This window comes from Tachysurus vachellii, chromosome 7, assembly GCF_030014155.1.
Source record: "Tachysurus vachellii isolate PV-2020 chromosome 7, HZAU_Pvac_v1, whole genome shotgun sequence".
NCBI lineage: Eukaryota > Metazoa > Chordata > Actinopteri > Siluriformes > Bagridae > Tachysurus > Tachysurus vachellii.
In genome coordinates, this window is record NC_083466.1 from 3,492,270 (window position 1) to 3,517,468 (window position 25,199).

At 39.1% G+C, this 25,199-nt stretch overlaps 1 protein-coding gene across 1 annotated transcript; it reads left to right on the plus strand.

Annotated features, from left to right (window-relative positions):
• Positions 1-882: 882 nt before the first annotated feature.
• On the plus strand, positions 883-22,702 carry slc25a36a (solute carrier family 25 member 36a). Its single transcript, XM_060873901.1, has 7 exons — positions 883-1,276; positions 5,892-6,056; positions 8,399-8,476; positions 11,216-11,316; positions 17,924-17,990; positions 19,499-19,788; positions 19,983-22,702. Exons 1-7 carry the CDS (start codon positions 1,236-1,238, stop codon positions 20,174-20,176), a joined length of 936 nt encoding a protein of 311 aa, XP_060729884.1. The 5' UTR covers positions 883-1,235; the 3' UTR covers positions 20,177-22,702.
• The last annotated feature ends 2,497 nt before the right edge of the window (positions 22,703-25,199 follow it).

Below are 25,199 nucleotides of genomic sequence, written 5' to 3' on the forward strand. Positions count from 1 at the left end.
AAATATGAGTACAGAATATATGACTGATCAGTTATGTACGTAAAGTGTGGGAAGTGCAAATAACAATATTGTGCAATATTATGCTTTTTGTACAACTGTAGTACTAGTAATACTGTAGCAGCAGTAGTGTGTGTAATATATACAGATGATGTGATGACCGACAGTTCTGATAGTGCAGTACTTATAGATATGCGGCAGTGAATATAATTATGGTGAGTTGTTGATCAGGGTGATTGCCTGGGGAAAGAAACTGTTCCTTTGCTTACTAAGACTGCCAGACTATGACAATCATTTTACTTTCTCAAATAGATGCCGATGACACCGATGTTCATGTTTATTATGCAAAAACTAATAGTTAGACAGTCATGCCTATGGGACGTAAACGGTTCTACGAGCCATCTGTGCCGTGTACGGTGCATGGCTCTGGTGACCATGTGGCATTTACATAGCTCTGTTGACTGTTTATGGGATGCATGTGGATTAATCGACGGTCTACGGCACGCATAATCGATCACCTCTGGGATGTTTCTGGAGTAGTTTCTGCTTGTGCGATGTATAGACAGTTCTTCTGGCTGCATATGGGATGTATGGGATATATACAACTCAATCAACCTTTTATGTGATAGAAATTGAATTGATTGAATAGAACAGTTACATGAAATTAATAGCGACAACACGAGATCTGAGCTGGTGGGGTTTAAAACAGACTTTGGACAATCACAATCACGCTCTCAATTCATCAATGGAGTGATCACGTGAAAGGTGCATGATACGTGGGAGGCGGAGACGACGTGATGTCACTCAAAGGACTCGACCAATCGCGGCGTCTGTTGTCGGGGCTTCTGATTGGACTGTAAATAGAGACTCGGCTGTCCGTCTCATTTCGCTCAGCAGCTGCGGCGCGGCGGCTTGGGGACGAGATGCTGTGACGTTAATATCAAATCAACAGAAAATGACACGGAATTTAATACGTTTTTTATTTCATAACGTGCGTTCTGGTTCTTAAGCTCAATTTACCCCCCAAAAAAACCAGCCTATACACACCATCTGGTTATATAGCTGCTATAGATGCTTTAAGACCAGCATTTAGGCTGAGATCGTGTTTGTATTGTATTGTTTTTGACTTCTGAAGCAGAAAAACAAAAAAAGGCTATTTTTTTGGGGGGGTCATTCACCTGATCAACGAGCTTTGCAGTTCAACCCGAGTGAAGGCGAAGAAAAGAGAATGCTAAAGGATGAGTCAGAGGGACACACTGGTTCATCTGTTTGCTGGAGGGTGAGTCGGTGATTCATGATAAATAGCTAGTCATTTAGCATAATACGTGATTAGTTGCTCTTTAATTCATTTCCTATCACGACACGCCTCGGTACCGAATCCTCCACCCAGGCCTGGGCTAATAAGCTAGCCGTGACAGCTAAGCTAGCTAGTTGTTATAACCTATGCTAATAACATCAATAGCAACCGCTATTTATATCTAATCCCTATTTATATCTCTCTCTACTGTGTATATATATATATATACACACACACAACTATATATTTATCTAAAATCTATTTTATTTATCGTAATAGCATCACTTTCATTCAGTAGCACAGCTATAGTTTTAACGTTACCTGGTTGTTTACATTCCTACGATATAACAGTCCTCTATAATGTATATATAACGCTCAGATTGTGGCTGTGTTCCAAATCCCACATACAGCCTTAAGAAGGCCACTTATGTTAACGTCCTACTATAGTCTGTGTAGCGTACTATGTAGTGTAACAGTGTGCTTGTTTGGACGTGACAGACGTTCAGACGTTTCTAGAATATCAAAATATTAAAAGCGTCCTCTTGACTTTAAAAACACGGTATAAAATGAAGTTAATAGTCATAGAAAGATTTTATGTGTGTGTGTGTGTGTGTATATGTATATACATACATACATACGTATATATTTTCTGTTGATATATATATAAACGTAACATGCAAATTAAGTAAACCGTTAAACTGTTCGTGCAATAGGTCAGTTAGGTAAAGGATTTAATTTATGCCAGCCAATCAGAGGCAAGATCATTGACAGTTATCCGCCCCTTAACTTACACATGGCTGTTTTGACCCCATGTATAAGAGGGAATTGGCTTTATTTTTGAAGGACGTTGTGATCTTGCTGAACCGAACAAGTGTATTAATTGATATTAGGGACAAAATACATTCGATGTGTTTACATGGAGCAAAGTTTAGTGTCAGTAATACCATAACAACCACAAGCGAGTTAGTAATTGTCGCTGCTTAATGTTTTCACCTTTATTTTCTCAGCCTCAAAAAAAAAAAAAAAGAATCTTTCTTGGATTCTTTGCCTATAACGGTTATATAGTATATATAGCACTTTGAACGTGTTTCGTTCCTAACATGAACAACGCTGAGCTCTTTACGACCTTCAGAGCACATACACAGCTTATCAAATGGCTGGCAGAGTTTTCTGAGGACTCACTGACCCAAAATTCAGTAAACTATTTGAGGGGAAAAAAAATATATATATAAAACTTTCTTGCCAGTAACATAATTGAAAAAGAGCAAGACCACCAGGGTTTTGCTCAGTATGTTGCACATAAAGGGTTTGGATTACAAGTTTCTTTGCATATAGAAGCCTGATTTAACTTAGCTTATCTAGTAGGTAAGATCGACAAGTTAAAGGTAAACTCATTACAAATTGTATCTTTTGTACATTTGTACACAATCCTCATATATACTGCAAACTAAAACCAACGTTTTGCAGTAAGAACTCTTACTCTTTCAGGTGAAAGAGAGTTTGGCTTTGAGGAAAGGTGACTAGCAGGATTAGAAACACAATGAAAGCTGTTGTGAATGATAAAGTTATTGGAGAGACAACATGCTTGGAGAGACATCAGAAATGGCATCACTTTTAAAATAGTACCAGATTAAAACACAGCCAGATGGTTTTCACGGCAGTCCGAGTCCACTACATGGGGAAGTGGAAGTCCTTGTAGTACAATTTAAGGCAAATCGAAGGAATCGATAAAGTAATAATGAAGTAAGGAACTTGATCATGGCAACTATCTGATCGTACACCGTGTCTAACCCTGTCAGTGTGTTAGAGCAGAGAAGTAGTTAAAATTTATTTTATTTGTCTTCTCCAGGTTTCCATTCTTTGTTATGGTAAAAGGCATAATCAGTTACACATTGGGAATGATTTTCTGGCGAACGATCAAGCTGAAAGTCATATAATCTATCGCGTACGGGCTCAACGCCTGTAATTCTTTGTTGTTGTTTTTTTTTTTATTAGATGAGCAAGAGGATTTAATTCTTTTACATTTATTTTCTTTCCCTTTCAGCACTGACTGGAAAAACTCAAATTCAAAGTCATTTGCATTTATATAGTATGACAAAATCGGCACGAGAAAGTGCAGTAATTTGAGTAAACTAGGAAATGAAAATCTTGAGCATGTACAGGTTGCACAGACTTTGTTTCAGCAACTTTGTTTTGCTCCAACACCCCCCCCCCCCCCGCCCCCCAACAACACGCTTGTGTGTATGTGATCATGTTACCACACACAGCCGCGAGCGAGCGAGTGAGTAAGCTTCAGCACTGACATGCAGGGAGAAAGTAGGCCGAAGGTTACAGTCGACGTCTGTAATGTGGGTCGGCCTACGGAAGGCGGAGCAAAAATAGACTTGCAGAGAGGCACAGAAGTTGAATGTAATCACCGCACAAAACTTTTCCACATAGGTTCAAGATAGAATAGCATGTCCTTCATAGTTATGGAAGCAAAAAATTATAATTAATAATTCCATCATTACTCTCTATACCGATGAGCCATAATATTAAAGCCACCTTCCTAATATTGTGTAGGTTCCACCATGCACATGGGTTAGCTTTTGTTCCATACACCTTAAAGATCTTTGGGCATTTGCTGCCAGTTCCCTGTTTCTGCTCTATTGGAAATTCTCTGATCAGGTCATCTAGCCATCACAATTTAACCCCCGTGCTACCAAGACATTAATTTTAAGAAATAACTGTTTGCTTGAGCTTAATATTTCCAACCTGTACATAACTATTCTCCTGTGCGTAACTATCTCCAAGGTCTTCAGATTTCGTTGACTTGGATTGTGCTGGAAGGTGACTTCAGTGTCTCTTCTTCGGCATTTCCAGGATTTGACACGATCCATGATTTCCTGCTTCTTTCCTAAAGCCCCAGTTTTGGCTGAAGAGAAGCAGCTCTGTTGCATGATGCTCCCACCACCATGCTTCACTGTGGGTGATCTTGGTTTTTATAAGCTGTATTATATTTTGTTGTGCAACAGGTTCTACCTTGGGCTCACAAAATGACCTATTTCAAGTGATTAGTACTTGCCAGATATTCCTGCATTGTAGGTCAATTGGTTGCCTTTTCCCATTGTGATGTACTGTATAGGGTTTCCCAGTCTACAAATGTCTAAAAAGTGTACGTACCCTTACGAAATTGTCTGCATAAGTCTGCACACCCTTTCATAATGGGGGATCTAAATGTCTTGGAGTTTAACAAGTCACACTCAACTTTATGCCTTTTAGATAAATGGCATACACCTTCCATCAATTAAAGTGATTCTGATTTAAAACCAGATACAAGTCAGTTGTTGCTGTAGTATTTGCTTGAATGTTCGGGGTTGCATTTTACTGAGAGACATGAGCCTCAAAGATTTGCCTAAGAAACTGTGAGATAATTGTTGAAAGGTAACAATCAGGACAGGGATATAAATGAGCATCGAAGGCAGTGAATGTACCATGGAACGCCGTTAAAACCATCATCAATACGTGGAGAAAATGCAGAGACACACAGAGACATTGCAAAGATCAGGATGACCCTTCAAAGTTGTTGGGAGGATGAGGATAAATCTTATCAGGGAGGCTACCAGGAGACCAGCAGCAACAGTGAAAGAATTTTAGGAAATTTGTCAGGTATTGGTCACTCCTGGCATGTGACTACCATCTGAATATTTACAGCATTTCGCAGACACCCGTATACAGATAGACTTACATTTCTATCTTATACAACTGAGCAATTGAGAGTTAAATACCTTGCTTAGTGGACCTGGGATTTAAACCCACAACCTTCTAATTGGTAGACCAACACCTTAACCACTAGGCTACCACATCCCAATATCCTGTTTTCTGCATGTCTTTTCTGTGGAGTAGGGTGGCAAGACACAAGCCGTTTCGTAGAAAAAATGATTATGCAAGCCCATCTGAATTATGCCGAAAGTGACCAATAGAAAATATTTACTTTAGTGGTTTTCTCTAACCTTTGTACCTGCACATAACATGCACATGCATATAATGTATCCTCCCTATGTACATGACGCACCTGATTCATGACCCAGTTCCTGAATGGCATGAGTCTAGGACTGCCTGCCCATGCAACCTGAGAATGTGTGGCAAGACCTTTTACCTATTTATGCAACATATATTTGTGTAAGGACATCCAGCAAGAAATCAATCCATCCACAGATTATCCTACAAAGGGTCATGGAGGGGCTTGTGGTATATCTCGGGAATCGGGTACAAGGCAAGGGACACCCTGGATGGGGTGTCAACCCATTGCAGGGCACAATCACACACTGCAGACAATTTAGAGAGCCCAGTCAGCCATTCAGACATGTTATTGGACTTGGGAGAAAACCAGAGTACTCATAGGTAACCCCTGAAGCATCAGGAGAAAATGCATTAGGTCCATGCACACAGGGCAGAGGTTGTAAACTCCCAACCCTGGAGGTGTAAACATGCTTACCACAAAACCACCATGCCATCTTGCCCCCTCTTAATGTCTTTCTTAAGTTTTTCTCTTGCAACAGTGAATCGTACCTTTCATTATAAAAACCTTGAATTTCCTCTCTGATTTCATGTTCAGCTGCGGGGGCACAGTTGGCGCTATCTTGACGTGTCCGCTAGAGGTTGTAAAGACAAGGCTGCAGTCTTCCTCTGTCACGCTCTACATTTCTGAAGTACAACTAAGCTCCGTAAACGGGGCTAGCGTCGCCCGGATGTCTCCACCTGGACCCCTGCATTGCATTAAGTAAGTGACGTATCCCACGAAACACTTGCCAAAATGAAATTCTATACAAAATACAAAAAAAGCTCTCCCGTGGAGTGAGGAAGAGGTGGACAGTTGAAGTGTCCAATGGAGTTATGAGATTTGCGCTCAAGCTATTTTCAAGACTTTAGATTGGTTAATAACTTATAAAAATAACAGACCCACGTGGGGACTGACCAATAGCATTGATATGTGAAAAAATATGAAATTGACAAAATTTGGACATACGAGGATTCCGCCCGACAGCGCCGATGTATATATTTCTTTAAAGAAATCTCTTAAAAAAATCTCCATTATGGCTTGGACTCCCAGCCATGGCTGTGGCAATATTAGGATTTCAGCTTGGACCAAGTCCATTTACCGCATTTAATGTCACCAAGTTTCATAGGCATGAGGTATTGGCTCACATTATTGCAATTGATCAGCATGTCACTGCTAACTTTCTGTCAGAATTCTTGTCACATTGCATTTCTTATCATCAGTAGGTTGCAGCCATTCTTCCCTGAAAAATAGTCACAATTCTAATTCACAAACTATTTGAAATTATGCTTGTCTTTTTTTTTTGGTGCTTCTTTAGGTTTTTCCAAAAATGAGCAGTAGTCATCTGACAAGCCTACCATGTGTTCTAGTCTGATATCCGATTAAATCTATTGTTCTAGTACAGAACAGATTTTTGTACAATAGGGCTCAGGAGATTTTTTTTAGTCTTGAATATGACCACAGTTAGAAATATTATTATCATTAATATTTATTTAAATATGATTCAGTTTGATGGGTCACTTCGATGCAGACAATGTTTTCATTCGCGCTCTTCCTTAGCTCTCTATCCCTGTCCGTCTGTCTGTCTGTCTCACTGGTAGGGGTTTTCCGCATTGGCAAACCAACACACCATTTTCAGCCTCTGTGAAGGAATGTAGAAATCTAAACCCATCGTATTACGCCTGAGAAAAAGAAACATAATAAGAAAAGTAGGGCGCCCTACTTCGATAATTCTTTACAGATGCATAAGAAGTTTTATCAAGGCTTGAGTATGCTTCATCAAAAGCGTGTTCCAAGCAGCACCTGAAAAAGGCCTTCTGCAAGTGTGGAACATTCTTAGCTTATCAGAAGCTTATCAGAACATTTAGAACAGCTAGAAGGAAACAATAAACCCTCCCTTTGTTTTATAAATCGTTACTCGCCAAATGCTGCAATCACGTTCAGATGTTTCTGTTTGAGAAAGTGACAAAGGACAAGGAGAACTGAGAAATTATGTTATGCTTGGATTATGCTACCACTTTTTTCACTTCATAGGGTTGGGCCTAGTGCAGAGCTGGTGTGGTTCACCATCAAACCTTTTTTAGTAAAAATGCATAGGCTAATGCATCAACATAACAAAAACACTGGTATTGTTTAGTTTACATCCCGCACATACACAACAATTTTCCTGTTGGAAACACAGTTAAATATCCTGTGCAAAATAATTAGTCATGAAGGTGAAGGCAAATAATGAAGGTGTTCAGGTCTCATTCATATATGATTGCATTAATGTATATTATTTATTTATGCTTTTGAATTTATTACCACATTTTTATAACATTCCTTGGTAACCGGCAATTTCTACCTAAAAATAAATAAATAAAAATCTCCATGTGTTGTGTATCGCTGTCACCCTTGTGACTTATTATTGAAGAAGTTTGTCACATGTACTTTATGGCACTTAAAAATATTTTTTTCTGTATATCCCAGGTGCTTAGTGAGGGGTTGTTTGAACCTTTTGCTCAGTAACCTAGAGCCTTAACCACTGAATTTTGCGGTCATATTTTATACCAATACTTTCTAATTGTGGAAGAAAAAGGTCAGAGACCGGTTCAAGCTAAAGAGAGGCTATGGTAACTCAGGTAGCCACTCTTTACTACTTTGGTGAGCATAAAAGCATTACAAAACACTCAATATATCAGTCCTGGAGGCAGATAGAGAAGAAGAATCTTATTATTTTTTTTTTTTAAAAAAACTCAGTCAGCCAAGACCCGGCATGTGACCCGCAGTATCCAGGGGGGTTCACTAAACCTGGACAATTCTATTTGTGGTAATTGGGTCTTATTTTTCAAGTAGATATGAACCTGGCCTTGTATGACTGCAAATAATTGACAGGCTGTGTAGCCAAGATGGCTGCTGAATGGCATGGCATTGTTAGAGATAATGATGCCTTGTTCTTTCATGGAGGTGATAATTTGATGTATGGAAAAATAAATGTTGTCAATGCAGATAAGGAATAACATAGTGTTAATTCTGCCTACGATTTCTAGCATCAATGTTGACATCTTTTTTTTTCCCTTCCTCAGGTTGATTTTAGAGAGAGAAGGACCTCGTTCTCTCTTTCGCGGCCTCGGTCCTAACCTGGTGGGAGTGGCTCCGTCCAGGTACGACGTTTTTCCGGTCATATCTATGCTGTTTTCTCTTTACATTGGATTGGTGTCTCTATGGTAATGTCAAATAATACAGACTCACCTAAAACCTTATCTATCCATAAAAGGCACGGGGGTTCTAGACAGTAGCATTTGAATATTAGTGTTATCGTGACAGTATTAGCACACAACTCTCAACACTCAACACATCAGTATTCTGAACTTCTTTCTTTCTTTAGGGTTGTGATCCCTCATTTATTTGGATCATGCTGTGACCCATTTCTTTCTTAAATTCAAAGACACGTGGTATATTTAAGGACTTTTACATAAAATGGTCTTTCACAAGCCAGCCCTCTTTTTTTTAGCCTTCAAACTTTTGAGAGGATAATGAAGAAAACTATAACTCCAAAGCAGCCAAACTATGGGATTGACTCATGTCAGTTCCCTGATTCCAAGCATTGGGAATCAACCTCCAGTGATAATGATATCCTGTTCCTGAAAGCTACTGTTGAAACTTTAATCTGTGCTGGGTTTAGGGTGGAAAAAAAAACGTCTTAGAAGCAAAATAGCTCCAGTAACTTTGCTGTTTGTCGCAACCACGCTGACCACCACAACAGAGTATGTTCTGTTCCGCATCATTTGTTACTTTACCAATGTTTTGTATGTACTCATTATGAATTTGTTAGCATATTTTTTTTTAGCCATTTTCAAATTACAGACTTTATTAGATTTTACAGCCTTTATTAGCCCAAGTCAATTCATCAGTTTGTGTTTAGCTACAGTGGTTATTGTTTAACCAGTCTAATTGAGGTTCTCCCCTAGGGATTGAAATGAATTCTTTGTTTGTTGTAGACAGTTTGTTGAGTCGACATTCTGGGAGCACCGTTGTGTATTTGATTAGCGACAAAAAAAACTATTCATGTGCCTTTAGGTTTGTTGCTTTTCCTCACCGTAGGGGATATTTTCTTACACATGTCCTATACATGTTTCTCATTTTGCATCAAGAAATACTAAAGGGAAAGCAAGAAGCTTTGAATTTACTAATGTTCAGTGCTTTATCACTGAGCACATTATTTATCCTAGGAGAATCAAGGGTGAACAACTCAGTAGCTCGGGGATCCAGGACAAGCAAATATTGGGTATGGGAAGTTTGTTTGTATGTATATTTGTCTAATTTATTTTAACAAAAACAAAATTGCTTTGAGTTGGTGAAGTGTAGCTTGAGGTAATTGTTTAAAATCAATTATTAATTAACACCCCCTTCTGTGACCAAAAAAACAGCTTTGTTGCTTCAAAGTATTGACTCCACAAGATCTCTGAAGATGTGTTGTGGTATCTGGCATCAAGTCTTTAGCAGCAGATCCTTTAATACCCCTTTTCCACCAAAAAGAACCGAGTACTGGTTCAGAGCTAGCACTGGTGCTGGTTCAAAGTTGGTTCCACTGGCGAACCTTCTAAGAACCGGTTTGTCTTTCCACCGGCTAGAGAGTCTGACATCACCGTATACGTGTCACGTTACACAGCAACTTTAGCGCAGCAGCGGCTAACACAAACACATCAACAATGGTGGATGTTGCTTTACTGTTAATGCTCATGGCTTTGCGAACCTACATTAACACCCATACGTGGCGAATCCAACGTGTACGTGCAACTCCATGTAATCTGTATAAACGGAGGTTGTAATTGAGAAAGTACATAATGTATATATTTTATTATTAACACAGATAAAACTTAGCCTTAGCATGTAGCTACCTACTATCATGTGTACTGATAATGTATCATATCGCGGTAAAGTAAAAGTGTATTAAACATTAGTATACTTGAGGTACATTATCAAATGCGCCAGCAGTAGCCCCGCCCAGCCCCTGACACAAGCGGTTCTTAAGTCTAGACCAGCAACTTTTTGCTGCTACTTAAGAACCACTTTTCCTGGTTCAGAGCCGGTGCTTTGGCTGTCGAAAAAGAAAAAACTGGTTCTAAATTAGGCTCCGAACCATCACTCAAACTGCCTCGGTGGAAAAAGGGCATAAGTCCTGTAAGTTGTTAGGTGGTGCCTCTGTGTGGCAGACTTGTTTGTACAACATATCCCAAAGATCCTTGATTGGATTGAGATTGGGGAATTTGGATGCCAAGTCATTCTTTGTCATGTTTCTCAAATAGTTCTTGAATAATTTTTGCAGTGTCACAGGGCACATTATCCTGCCACAGCCATTAGGGAATACCGTTGCCATAAAAGGGTGTTCTATGTAGGTAGATGGTACGTAATAACCACATAAATGCCGGGATCTAAGGTTTCCCAACAGAACGTTGCCTAGAGCATCACACTGCCTCTTTCAGCTTGCTTTCTTCCCAAAGTGCATCTCTTCCCTAGGTAAGCAATGCACAGTCTCACCTGCTTAATACAATGTACCAGGTCATCTTCTTTCATTACTCCATGGTCCAGTTCCCACAGCTCTACTGTTAGTACCTAACATAGGTGGTCCAAAGACAGGGTTATGGGCACCCAAGGCTCATTGATTTTTGTGGGGAGCAAAGGTAAGATGGTAAGAGGTAAGATGTTTGGTCAGCTTTGTGTACTGACAAGAAGACATCGGCTTTGAGTACTGACTGTTCACTTGCTACCTAGTATATCCTACCCTTTCACAGCTGCAGTTGTAACAAGTTAATCAGTGTCATTTGCTTTGCTGGTCAGTGGTTTGAATGTTGTGCTGATCGTTATATGCTGATTAATCTTCCAAAAATCTTTTTCTACAGAGCGATCTATTTTGCGGCCTATTCGACGGCCAAAGAGAAGCTAAATGGTGTACTTGAGCCTGACTCAACGCAGGTGCACATGGTCTCTGCCGGTCTCGCAGGTAAGAGTCATACTTGTGTTCCTATTTCTTAATTGAATTTTTTTTCTTTTTTTTTAAGATACTAAATAATTGCACTGCTTGTTTGGTTTTGTGAGTAATATTTTGAACTAAAATGGTACTGACTATCTTAGTAGTGACTTTGTATCATCGGATATAACCAGTGTGTGAAAAACGGACAAGTGTAGAATAGTAGCATAAATGATATAGATATAGAGATCAGCTAGCATCTTTATTTGGCGTTTTAGTGAATGGGGATTGGTTAGTTTATGGAATATGGCCCCTATTTTGGATACTTTTTTTAACATGATAATTGTTAGCATTTAGAACGAAAGCACAATTAAAGACTTTCAGGATCATCACTTTTTATTTAAAATGTCAGCTTTATGTTGCACAGCTTGTGAAGCCAAATGTTTATTTTTGGATTTTGTTGACTGGTCAATTGAAAGAATCGATGCTACCTACATGAAATGTTATGATTAGTATTTGTGTTTGAGAGGGATAGAGCTTAATTAGCTAGTATTTATTTGGAAATCTTATATACACTATATACCTTTTGCTGATTTAAAAAAAAAAAAACAAAGCAACCAAAATTGTTTAAATATGCAGCAGAAAAGTGTTAAAAATGTAGCACAGTACTACTATTAATTTACTTAACCATGTCTATCTGAAATATTTACTTTTTCCAAAGGAGTCTGCTGCTACATACAAGCCACCTATTGCTAATAAACTGTGGCCAAAATAAAATTAAATAAATAAATAAATAAATAAATAAATGTGAAAACTAATCAGGTCCTTAAAGTTTAGGTTGTGCTTTCCTTTCCTACTTTTTTCCCCTCTTTTTTTGTTTTTTTGTTTTCTTCTACCATTTGAGGGCTGGAGGACAAAAATCATTACATACCAGTGTGCTACTAAACAGTCTGGCTTCACACGCTGTCTGTGCTGTGTGTAGTAGCGGCCGCTAGCAGGGCGCTACGCTAACATGTAGGTTGCCATGCGCGGTGGGCAGCGGTCCTCGCGGGCGATGCGGGCGGAATCAGGACGCCTCAGGTAGTCACTCCTCATCTCACTGGTATGATCATGATTCTCCTAATGATGATGATGATAGTTATGTCATTAATATAGCCACTTTAGCTAGCTTGTAGCTGTGTTTTTCTTTAAAAAAAAATTTGTCTTATCTCTTTGTGATTGCACAGTGTTAATAAGCCTGTAAGCCAAGTTAAATGTAGTGGGAGGGGGAAGCTTAGTATTTCTTGAATATAGTTAACAAATGCTAACCTTGTCATTATACTTTCTCAGTTTTGTACTAGCATATAACTTGTAGTAAATTTCTAGTATGTGTGACATTTTATTTGTATCAAAATAGGATTCGCTCGATTTATCTTTTCGATAAAGACCACAGCTGGGATTTATAAAGACTATTAAAGAGAAACTGTCTAGTTAGTAAGTTGCATATTATTATCTAGCATAACTTGGCCAACCATACCAAGTTACTTCTTGTTATTACTTACATTATAACTGCTATAAACAGTCGCTCCATCACAACTGTTTTCCTCTCTTATGAAAATTACTTTCCTGTTGTTCACACCGCTGGCTGTTATGAAGCGCTGATACTGGAGACTCCTTCTAAAAATGCTAAGTAAACATCTTTTAAAAAACACAAGTTGTAATCAGGCTAAACAAATTGTGATCATATCATAAGTTCCTTACAGAATGTACACAACATAAATGGAAAGGTAATATAAGGTGTAAGGTGGTAAAGGTGTCGCGGTTTTCAGCCGTCTTAAGGTCTTCGCTGTGTAAACAAAGCTGGACTCCTATCAAGTAACCAGGCACTCTTCTCTCTCTGTGTGTAAATCTATCCCATGTTTCTAGAAGAGATGTAGGTCATTCTGTTTCTGTAGGAATACAAAGTATGATACCTTATACCTTTCTTATCCCACATACAATACCCGTGAACGAGTCGTTGCTATAGGAACAATAACTTAAAGTGTTCGAGAGAATGTGACACATTATGACCAGTCAGATTTTAAAAATTTTATTCAATATTGTGCTGTATTACAAACTATTCTTTTGAATTGTATAATATTTGTATGAACGTAACATGCAGTTCATTTGAAACACTCTTTTATCAGAGAGTAAGCTGATTAACACTAGCTATCAAGTTACACACGATGAGACTGACAGATAAATTTAACCACTGGTAACAAATTCTGGCAAGCCATGACTCAGAGGCATAACAGTAAAGAAAATACAAAAACGCTGAAATAGACAGATTTTTAGACACTCTTTTAAAAAATAGGTTATTCAGCAGGAACGTCAGTTCTTTCCGGACTATAAATATAGTGCAAATTAATGAAAGAATACCTTATTGTGTTATATTCTACACTACCAATTATACCTTTTCAGAATTCTAGGTTAATAGAACGTAGATAGCACTGAAAATGGGATTCAAGTATAATCAGTAATCTTCAGCCTTCAGTCACATAAAGAACTGTAAAGTTAAGTGGTAGGAGTTAAGATTTTGCTTGTAAGTAATTAAAGCCCTATTCGGACGAGATTAGTTTTACGTGGGGGTAAAGTAATTATTACCAGAGCTTCTTTGTGATTTTAGTCCCGTCCGAATGTGCCATCTCTGTAATCATCACGGACAATGTCAGTAAAGATTACGGCGACTTTTACCTTCTGTAAAAAGGTCCGGAAAAATTACCTCAGGTAATACTAATCCCGTCCGAATAGACCCACTGTAAATATGTACGGTAAAATTCCGTCATTTCCTGTTTAAAAGTAGTTTTTGGCTCGTTTTGCAAGCATGGAGGCGCCATGTTGTCTGTTTGCGCACGTGATAACAGGAAGCAACGTCATACGCACATGACGACAAGGAGGTTACTGTGGTGCTTAAAGCGAGTTACCCCTCCCACTTCTGCTAGTTTTACTGAGATGTCTTGTCCCATGCGATTTGGCCAATTAATATTACAGACGTCCTGAGGTAAAATTGCATTACTCCACGTCCCCACGTAAAACTAAACCCGTCCGAATAGGGCTTTAGATAGGACTTGAGAAGTTGAGAAATGTCTGGAAATTATAATGGACAGTGGTTCTCAAGCTTTGTCACCAGGTACCCTATAGTATAATAATGTATACTATACAATACGTTCCACTGATCCTTTCAGTACTGAGTAATATCATAAACGTCAATAAAACTTGGTCAATAAACCATTTAGAGCAGCGGTATGCAATGCCCCATTAGGTGCTGGTGTGGGTACAGGATTTTATTCCAACCAAACAGAAGTCCTTATACACCGGAGTCTGTTGAAAGCTAAGGTCAACTGGTTTAAACAGGTGAAATTAGGTGTGTCTTCTGCGTTACTGGAATGAAAACCTGCACCCACACCGGGACTTTCTGGATAAGACTGGACACCCCTGAATTAGAGCTTTCTATTTCTGGCATTCCACCAGCACATTAAACCTGATTTTATTTTTGTGCTAGGACCCCAAAATATGATACCTTTTCATATTGGGATTTCTACATCCAAACAAAGGACTCCTGGGGTACCCCAATCCTACTTTGAGAACTATTGGTATAAGACACATTTTGTTTCATTTATACCTCTGACGCTGACTATGCTTTCATTAGGGGGAATCCCAGTACCAAATACTACCAAAAAGAACTAGTTTCTTAAGCATGAAGGAGGAGTCTCAGTATTGCAGACAAGTATTCACCTCCCCTTCCATGACCAAACTAGACTGGACTTGTAGGTCAGAAGTCTACACAAAATAGACCCTTATAAATTATTTGGAATAAACAAATCCTGTCTAGGGGGCATGGTGGCTTGGTGGTTAGCACGTTCGCCTCACACCTCCAGGGTTGGGGGTTCGATTCCCGCCTCCGCCTTGTGTGTGTGGAGTTTGCATGTTCTCCCCGTGCCTCGGGGGTTTCCTCCGGGTACTCCGGTTTCCTCCCCTGGTCCAAAGACATGCATGGTAGGTTGATTGGCATCTCTGGAAAATTGTCCGTAGTGTGTGATTGCGTGAGTGAATGAGTGTGTTTGTGCCCTTCGATGGGTTGGTACTCCGTACAGGGTGTATCCTGCCTTGATGCCCGATGACGCCTGAGATAGGCACAGGCTCCTCGTGACCCGAGGTAGTTCAGATAAGCGGTAGAAAATGAGTGAGTGAGTGAGAGTGAAATCCTGTCTTCGGGAAAATGTTCTGGGAAATTTCCTGTCCACCATCAAACCCATTATTAAACTCTACACAAACTATGTCACTGGTGATATCTCAATCATAAAATCTGGTCAAAGTCTTGTTACGAATTGTTTTTGCTTGTAATTCCCATTAAAATATACTTCAACCAGGAAGAAAGCCATATAAATAAATCTGTTTCAGACATTGTTTGAGCTTACTATGAACTTGTATGTTAAAATTATCATTAAAATTTAAAAATCGTTCCAATCCTGGAATGCCTCCAAAATCAACGACCAGGATTAACGGTCATGATGCTACCACCACTATGCTTCACTGTGCAGAATGTTGTTCTGAGGCTTATGAACAGCAGCACCCATTTTAATAATTTAGGGGGTTTATAGCAATTGGAGCAAGATACAATCACATCTTTTCCCATTAGGCTATTTTGTGTAGATTCTTGATGTACAAGACCCATAAAAGGTCTGGGTGAGGTTTAAGAATCTGTTAGGTTGAAAGGTCACACCGCAGGTGTTAACACAACGATTTAAATAATGAAGAAGCATTTAAAAGTACGCAAAGTATTGCCATGTCATATATATGTAGAGTATTTATTTTTCATTTCCAAAATGGTTGACAAGGTTAGCATTTACTCCTTCTAATTAACCTCCTTTTTACTTTTCTTTTGTAGCCTTTGTCCCCTGTTGTAATTTTTATGACCCATGTAAGGTTAATGTTTTGTAGTAAAGATAATGGTTATTGTTTTGAAACCAGCAGCACCCATTTGACATGGTGTACCATTCCAGACACACACACAAAAAAAACACTGGTTTAATGATGTCCTTTAAAACTCAAGAGACAACCTGCCTCTCTCTTTCTCTCTCTCTCGCTCTCTCTCTCTCTCTCGTTCTCGTTCTCTCTCTCTTTCTCTCTCTCTCTCTCTCTCTCTCTCTCTCTCTCTCTCTCTCTCTCTCTTTCTCTCTCTCTCTCTCTCTCACTCACTCTTCTTGAATATTCTTTTTACTTCCTCTCTATGTACTTAATAAGATGGAAAGAAAAGCAGATGTTTGGGGAATTTAGGGTGGGATGATCAGTCTAGAAGGTCATGTGAGGGTGGAGCTGATGGGATATATGGGTGGGATTTGATTGAAGTGCTCCGCCCCCTGCTGCTGCTGCTGCTGCTGCTTGTGACTGTGGTACAGAAAAGCCTGTGTCTATTTTAGGCCTATACTCTGTGAGCCAGCCTGCTCCAACCTCCCCCCCCATATCTGCAGGCTCCGTCCTGCAGCTGTGAGGAGGAGCTTTGCCCCTCCCCGTGTGAGTACTCGCCAGAGACACACAATCTCTCTATCTCTCTATCATCCTCCTTCACCCACTTGCTCTAGGTCTCTTATCCTATCTAGAGCCCCTCTACCCCTACTCAAGGTCACTCGACCTCTATTTTTATTTCTTTTTTTTTTTGGTTCGTCTGATGTTAGAATGTTTATTTATGTACTGCAGAGCAGTGCCTCATCTGTCATTGTTTTATCCTTTTTTTAAAAAAAAAAAAAAAAAAGTCTGGATTTATTAGACCAATATTTATTCCAGACAAAACCCGGTTATGTTAACGGTTTACGGCAACGGCATCCAGAAAGTCGCACGTCAAGCCGACCTATTTGCAGAATATTTTGCACAGATTATTGACATCGCAGTTACGATTTTTTTTTTTTATATATTATTACTATATTATTAATCTTGCATCAGAAGGCATGTTTTTGTTTTGTTTCCAAAAATGCCATTGTGGAAAGCCTACTTGTGGTAAAATGATCAGTATAAAGCATGTGGCACTTATGACTCTCCGCCCTTCCGGCATGCCATATGGATAGTTGTATAACTTATGCTGAAAAGTGCCCTCTCAATTACGCTTAATTCATCATACAATTTTATTGTGCTCTCTAAAACAAATTAAAAAGGGATCTCTTTTTTTTTTTTTTTTTTTGAGTTATAATTTTTATGCATTGTCTATTGTTTTAGCTAGAAGGACCCACGCTGTGGCTAACTACTCTAAGATGCATTTCTGGCTTCAATTATAGATTTCCAGGCACACGATATGTGATGCTGTTAACGATACCGCTGCCTTTCGGAGCGGTACACACAGGCTATTTTAACAATAAACAACTGATATCTGCACTTAATAATTTCAAACACTCAATAAGGAAAATGCCTGCACGTCAGGCTGTAAAACATCTTAGAGTAGTCTACAGTGTTTCTCTGAACAGAAGTTATTGCTGTTGGGTTTTTTTTTGTTTGTTTATAGTATATATCATTTTTTTTTTGGGTTGTTTTTTGTTTTTTTGAAAGGACAGTAGGCCTGCTTCACTTAGCCTTGCCTATTTTGATCAACACTGTCATTTCCATAGCTGACCCTGCCTTCCTTTTTCCCCAGGGTTTACAGCGATCACAGCCACCAATCCTATCTGGCTCATAAAGACTCGCCTACAGTTGGATGCCAGGTAAGCACTTATTGTATGATTAAGAGTTACATTTGGGATTGTTGCATAACCCCAAAAAAACTTAAGCCATACCCCAGTGACGAATCTTACAACTTGTCATCGGTGTATTGCAGTCACGCCACAATGAAACTTGTCACGATGTGTTTTCATCCACATCCCTCAATAAGGCAGATATCATTCTGTAAAACGTAGTCTTCTGCTGATTGGGCTTCAGTGAAAACATAAAAGGAAACGAAGTAAAGGAAAGTTTTGCTGTTCGCGCAAGTCATGTTTCTTTCTTAACCAGCGGTGTCCAATCTTATCCACAAAGGGCCGGTGTGTGGGTGCAGGTTTTCATTCCAACCAAGCAGAAGCCACACCTGATTCCACCTGTCAAATCAGTTGTTCTTGGCTTTTAGTAGACTCTTGTGTGGCTTCTGCTTGGTTGGAATGCAAACGTGCACCCATACCGGCCCTTTCCGGATCAGATTGGACACCGCTGTTCTTAACACGTTGTATTCTTCACTCAAAGAATTGCTACCACATACAATGAGCAGGATTCTTGGTCTGTCCGAAATCCTAAACTTGGGTTTGAAAAGGTCTTTGGTTATCGCCAAAGAGATTGATGGATGGTGCTGACTTGCGCAAATCAGTCGGGTGGATAAAATACGATTAAGCACTCTCAGGGCCATAGCTTGGAGTTCCTGTCCTGTGGTGGTCCAAACGGTTAAGGCTCTGGGTGTTTTGATCCGATGGTAATGGTTCAAGCTCCAGCACTACCAAGCTGCCCCTGTTGGACCCTTAAACCTCTCTAATTCCGGAATGCTGTGTCTTGGTAGACCCTGTACTCTGACCCCAACTTTCTAACAAGCAGGGATATGGGAAGAAAATCATATATACAACGAATAAATAGAGGAGACAACAAAAGGGAAGGAAAAAACATGATTTGCACAGTTTAGTATATTCTTGCCAAGTAGGTGTCAAGCTTTTTCAGGCTGGCTTCCTCTGCTCAGGAGGCAAGTTGAGGCTGGTTTTTGAGGCGTATATTGACATAGCCACAAACTGCTGCAGGAACACCCAAGTGCAGTGGCACTGTTGGTCTTTGAATTTGACCTATTTGTGTTTTGAAGCATCAGGTATGTAAATTGTATCTTACATCAAGGTGTCCTGAAAGGTTGAAACCTCTAATCTAATAACACCGGGCAGTTCACAGGTGATCGTCAGCTGTTGGATCATAATAATGAAATTGGGACAAACAAATCCTGTGTCATGGAAAATGGTTTTGGGAAATATCCTGTGCACCATTAAGTCCAATAATAAACTTGATGCCCACTGTGTCAACGGTGCTACCTCCACCCCAAAATCTGATCTAAATCTTTTTTCCAACCTGAAATTCCAATCTGAAAACTCTTTCAGACATTATAATGATACAATGATATAATTTTTGCAATGATAATTCTATATAAAGCCTACAAATGTTCAACCATCAATTCTTGTTCAAACGTTCAATCAATTTTTTCCCCACCCAGGAACCGGGGAGAGAGGCGCATGAGCGCATTTGAGTGCGTGAGGCGCGTGTATAAAGCTGACGGGCTCCGTGGCTTTTACCGTGGCATGTCGGCCTCTTATGCGGGCATCTCTGAGACAGTCATTCATTTCGTTATCTACGAGAGCATCAAACGTAAGCTCCTCGAGTCCAAGGCAAGCGCCAACATGGATGACGAAGACGAAGCTGTGAAGGACGCCTCCGACTTCGTTGGCATGATGCTGGCCGCTGCCACCTCCAAAACCTGCGCCACGTCCATCGCGTATCCACACGGTACATGCATGTTTGTTTTCTTCAGCTTAGAGTGGCAAAACATCCACATACCATTGGGGCAGATATAGTTCTTGTATATTTGATACATAGCTGAGTCATTCACTTAAAACTTACAGGTATATCATACAACAGTTTATCCATTGCAATAATGTACAACTGAACCATTTTCTCCACCCTTTTTTCTCCACCCCCAGAGGTGATCCGTACCCGGTTGCGAGAGGAGGGCAGCAAGTACCGCTCGTTCTTCCAGACTTTGAGCATGGTGGTTAGAGAAGAAGGATACAGAGCACTGTACCGAGGCCTCACCACCCACCTCGTCCGTCAGATACCCAACACGGCCATCATGATGTGCACCTACGAGCTGGTTGTCTACCTGCTCAACGGCTAAAACGGGGAGGAAGAGAAGAAGAGGAGGAGGTCAAGAGAAAGAAGAAAGCGATGGAGAGGAAGAGACCAAAGGAAGCAGAACAAGAAAAAAGAGAAAGAGTTAGGACAAGGAGCTTTATGGGCCAGGCCTCAAGGAGGTGCTGTTGTCACATGGCAGGAATTAGTGCTGGTTTTGAAGCAACAAAAATGTAAGCTTGCTTCAAACCAAGCCAAAAGAGAGATGAGAGAAGGAAGGAAGGAAAGGAAGGAAGGTTGGCATGTTTCTCTTCTGAATCTGTAATGTGAAGCAGTCCTTAGAGGACTGTCAAGAGGGCAGTGCTTGAAAAACAAAATAAGTCAACTGAATTCATTCACGATGAGAGTTTGTTTCTTTATTTTTCTCATCATTTCTTTCTGAAATTCTGAATGCTTCTTTAGGAAGCTTTTGATTTTTTTTTTTTTTTTTTTTTTTTTTTTTAAATCAGTGTTCCTGGAAGCCAGTAACAAAATCAGTTGCAGGTTTTGCCAGCAATATTGTGATATTGTTAAAAAAAAAATTTAATTAAAATTGCGGCACAAACGCAAAAAAGCTTTTCAAACATTTCCCTCTAGAGGTCAGGGTTTCCACACTGATGACAGCTCCCTACGCACACGTGACCGCTTGGCGTTTCACTCGCGTGCTGACGCCAGGCGGTCAGATCTGTGATCATTTCGCGTACTTCAAACTGAAGTGTTGTCTGTTCTGTTTGGATTTTTTTAAACATCTTTCTTGTCTGAGTGTTTATATTGACCTGTCTTGAAAAAAAAAAAAAAAATCATGAGTTTTAGAGGAGACACTGGCCGGGACTGGAAAATGGCGCTACTTGAATTAAAAAAAAATAATAATAAAAAATCTCAGTATTTTAATCCAGAAACACGCATCAAGGAATTATCTATTGTCCCGTTTGCTAGCTCTTTCCTGTGGAATCAACAAATCATCAGAAATTTGTTTCGCCCTTCTGCTTCCGCACCCAGACAGTGGCTTTTCTGACCGTATATACCTATATATGCACTTTGTAGCATTTCCAAGCTACACAATCCTTATGTTTTTTTCTGTGTTGGACAGTTTACTATAGTACTATAAGACATAGTATTTACTGTATAAGCAAGACAGTGTTTTGCGCCCAGTTCCTTTCGGAGGCTGTTGTACAGATCAGTTTAGTAAACTTCTAGTGAAGGATCTCTGTGTTTGTGTATATAGTATGTATGTATGTATGTATGCACATTAGATATTTAGTGTTCCCATGATTATGCAGTAACATGAATGAATGAATGAATGTTCGGGGTTCGTTTCAGATCTTGTTCTAACATCAAGGATGCGCCAATATAAATTTCGATAACGATACGATTCTCATTTCCGCCTTTAATAAGAAATGTTCAGATTCCGATATCTGATCACATTGCGACACTAATGACCAAAATGACATATTCCCTAATTAATTATTCCCATCAAAGCTAAGTGAAAATATCCAGAGAAGTGACTGAAGTGTTGTCTGGTATTTAATAAAAACTCACTCGCTTGTTACTTACAAAAAAAAGAGAAACATTTTACGTATAATTACTATGGATGCATCCCTTGTTGTTACATATTAACAATATTACATATTGTTACAATTATTTCTTATTCCTCGCATCTGTGAACAATTTGACGTTTCGTTTCCGTTTCGTCGATTAAGGATTACAAAAGAGCGCAGTGTTTTAATCCTAAAAACCTTTAACACTGTGCTTACATTCTTTATTCCTTATAATGAAGTACTGAATAAGCACTGTTAATCACCATCTTCTAGATGATTCTAGATTAAAAAAAATTGAAAACTTTTTATTTGTCTTTAGTATTAATAAACTACACGAGTTGGTATAACAACACCTCTCCGAGCATCCTTTGCTACAAACCAGGCTTTGGTGTATTATATCATTTCGTTTAATCCCGAATGACAATCATATGACGCGTCTTTGACGTTACGTCACAAAACGTCATGTGGAATTCAAAAATCGTGTATGTTTTAATTGACAATTTTAATTAAACAAAATTCAAAATTAAGACCTTAAAAGTACATCACGATGAATTAGAATTAATAATTAATTAATAGCCCAGTACTATAATATAAAATAACAAATTAAATTGTAATCATTGACTAATCATTAGTGTTTATACAGTATTCGTTGAAATAAAAAAATTTTATGCAAAATGTTGACCCTCCAAACAAAATTGAAATCGTAGAAAATCGTAAAAAAAAAAAATTTTTTTTAAACGGATTCAGAAGTTTTACATTCAGATGTTATGTAATGTATTTTTTTTGTTTGTTTGTTTGTTTTCCCCCACAATCCCCTGCACTGGGTCAACACTAACAAATAAATTGGTCACATATCAGCTTTTGATGTTGTGTTTTGTTTTGTTTTTGTTTTTTTTTTCTTGTGCGTGTGGGGAAAAAAATGTGACTTTTGCTGTAATATCATGCCTCCTTATTTTGTACAAAAACGAGTAAATAAAAAGCACATAAATGAATAATGTGGCTTTGATTGTCTACATCAGAATGAAAGAATTGCTTGATTTTACCAAACAATGAAAGACATGACATTTTTAGATTATTTTTACAATTTATTTTGAAAAATAACACACTTTATCTACATATCGTCTCTGTCAGGCGGAATCCTCGTATCTCCAAAACCGTTATTTTTCAGGAAATTAAAAAAACGCTGTACCTTATATGCAGTGCACAGGGTTTAGTCCGCGTTGCAGTGGATTGTCTTGTACTAAATTCCTGTCCTCAGACGAGCACCAGAACTAGCTGGGGTCAAGAATTTTTTTTCTTTGAGCCCAGTGTTTTGAAGACATTTACCTCAATCTCTCGAAGCTCTCCCGCGGAGTGAGGAAGAGGTGGACAGTTGAAGTGTCCAATGGAGTTATGAGATTCGCGCTCAAACTATTTTCAAGACTTTAGATTGGTTAATAACTTGTAAAAATAACAGACCCACGTGGGGACTGACCAATAGCATCGATATGTGAAAAAATATGAAATTGACCAGATTTGGACATATGAGGTTTCCGCTCGACAGCGACGATATTTTACATTCAATGTTGTGGAACTTTTTATAGCAGAAGACATACTGACCAATACAAAGTGTTCTGGAGCCCTGGGACTGGAGACTCCTTCCATATACAGTGAGTGGAATGTTATGAGGTAAAGGTTACCACAGTGCTGTAGGAATCCTAAAGAGTCCTAAAACCCGGAAATGACATTCGTCCCAGTTGTTTCTAAGCTACACTTGCTCAGGATATTTTCATGATTTATCATATATTTATATATGATCTATAAATGACATCAGTAATACCGCACTCAGAATTTTTAAAGTTTTTTTCATGTCTTGAAAAATTCTAACTCTAAATTGGACTACAGAGGTTATCGATAATCGAAAATCTTATTGGATTTTTGTCCAGGGAACTGAGATGATGCTAAGTTCTGGGTTGAGCTACATATAGTGCTACATCCCTGCAGCACTATATAGGTTGAGATGATTTCACACAAGTAGCAATCAGCTTGAAATCGCTTCCTAAACTTTGAACTGAAAAGTTACAGAGCCATTATAAAGACCATAAACGTCCCTGTCAGTATAATGGGTTACGTACATAAGTGGAAAGTTCATAAAGGCACAACTAATCGTCCCTGGACATGTGCGCCATGCAAGATTTCATCACAGATGAACAGACAGATAGAACTGTCACTCTGAAGCTGTGAGTTTAATTCCCAGCACTGCCACAGCGGTATTGATGGGCCCTTGATCAAGGCTCTTCAAGAGTGTCTGCCAAATACTGTAGCTATCATGTGCTAAATAGGACATCTAAAAGCATTTGGACCCAAGATTAGGAGTCCGGTCTTATCCGCAAAGGACCGTCTGGGTGCAGGCTTAGACTTCAATCAAAAGCAATCAAAACAAACCGAAGCCAAACCTAAATCTTTCGACAACCAAAGCCAAGATCAACTAATTAAACAAGTAAAATCAGGAATGGCTCCAGAACAATTTGAAGAAACTCATTTCTACTAATTCACCATGATGTATAATGGTGTTAGTGTACTTCCAGAATAATTGGAGAACACTCTGGATCCAGGTTTCAAAATATTCATCAAAGAACACATATAGATTTATGTTAAAACCTGTGCTGCAATTACCTTTGCATTAGCTGTAACTGTAATATATTAGCGGAGTGGCATGTTGCTGAAGGTGATGTATGAGGAAGGCTTTAGTGGCAGTCGAGTAATGGAAGCTGCAGCCCTTTGCCAAGCTGAACTGCCGATACAGGAACGGTTAAGTTGTAATTTACTGCTCTGAACCTCTTCTAGTCGGGAAACTCCACCCACTTTGCAGAGGTTTCTACTTCTACTATTCTGCAGCTACAGTATTCAAGCCGGAGTCCAGCCTGCGACGTACTGTACCTCCATGCTGTAACTACACCAAAAGGATGCTAATGAATGCTGTGGAATGCTTGATTGTGATTGGTTTATTTGAATGTGTTAACACTTCTATAATAACGTTTAATGGATGGTATACATTTCACCTAAATACCATAAATACAATACCACAAAAGTTTACATTTTATGTAAGGTGATATTTATTTAGAATTTTGGAAATGAGTCTCTAGTGTGACTGTTCAGTGGTTTTAAGCTCTTTTTGTGGGGAAGGTAAACTATGTACAGTAATTGTTGTTTTGTCTTTTGTCCACGGGACAATCCAACGAACTGCTACATACATTTACGATTTGTCCACCTCTGTTCTGTACTACCGCTCGTTCTATGGCATCCACTCATTTGATTTGTTTAATAGAACAGAGCGAGTGAATGAAAGCAACAGCTAATGTCTATTCATCAGCAAAAGTAATAGAGCTATTAAACCAGACAGAGGAGGGAATTGGTTGTTTTGCAACAGTGCAAAACCCATTACAGGAGTCGAATTGTGCAGCACTGTTATCAGTAGAGTGGGATTTGACTGATGGACTGTACGTGGCTACG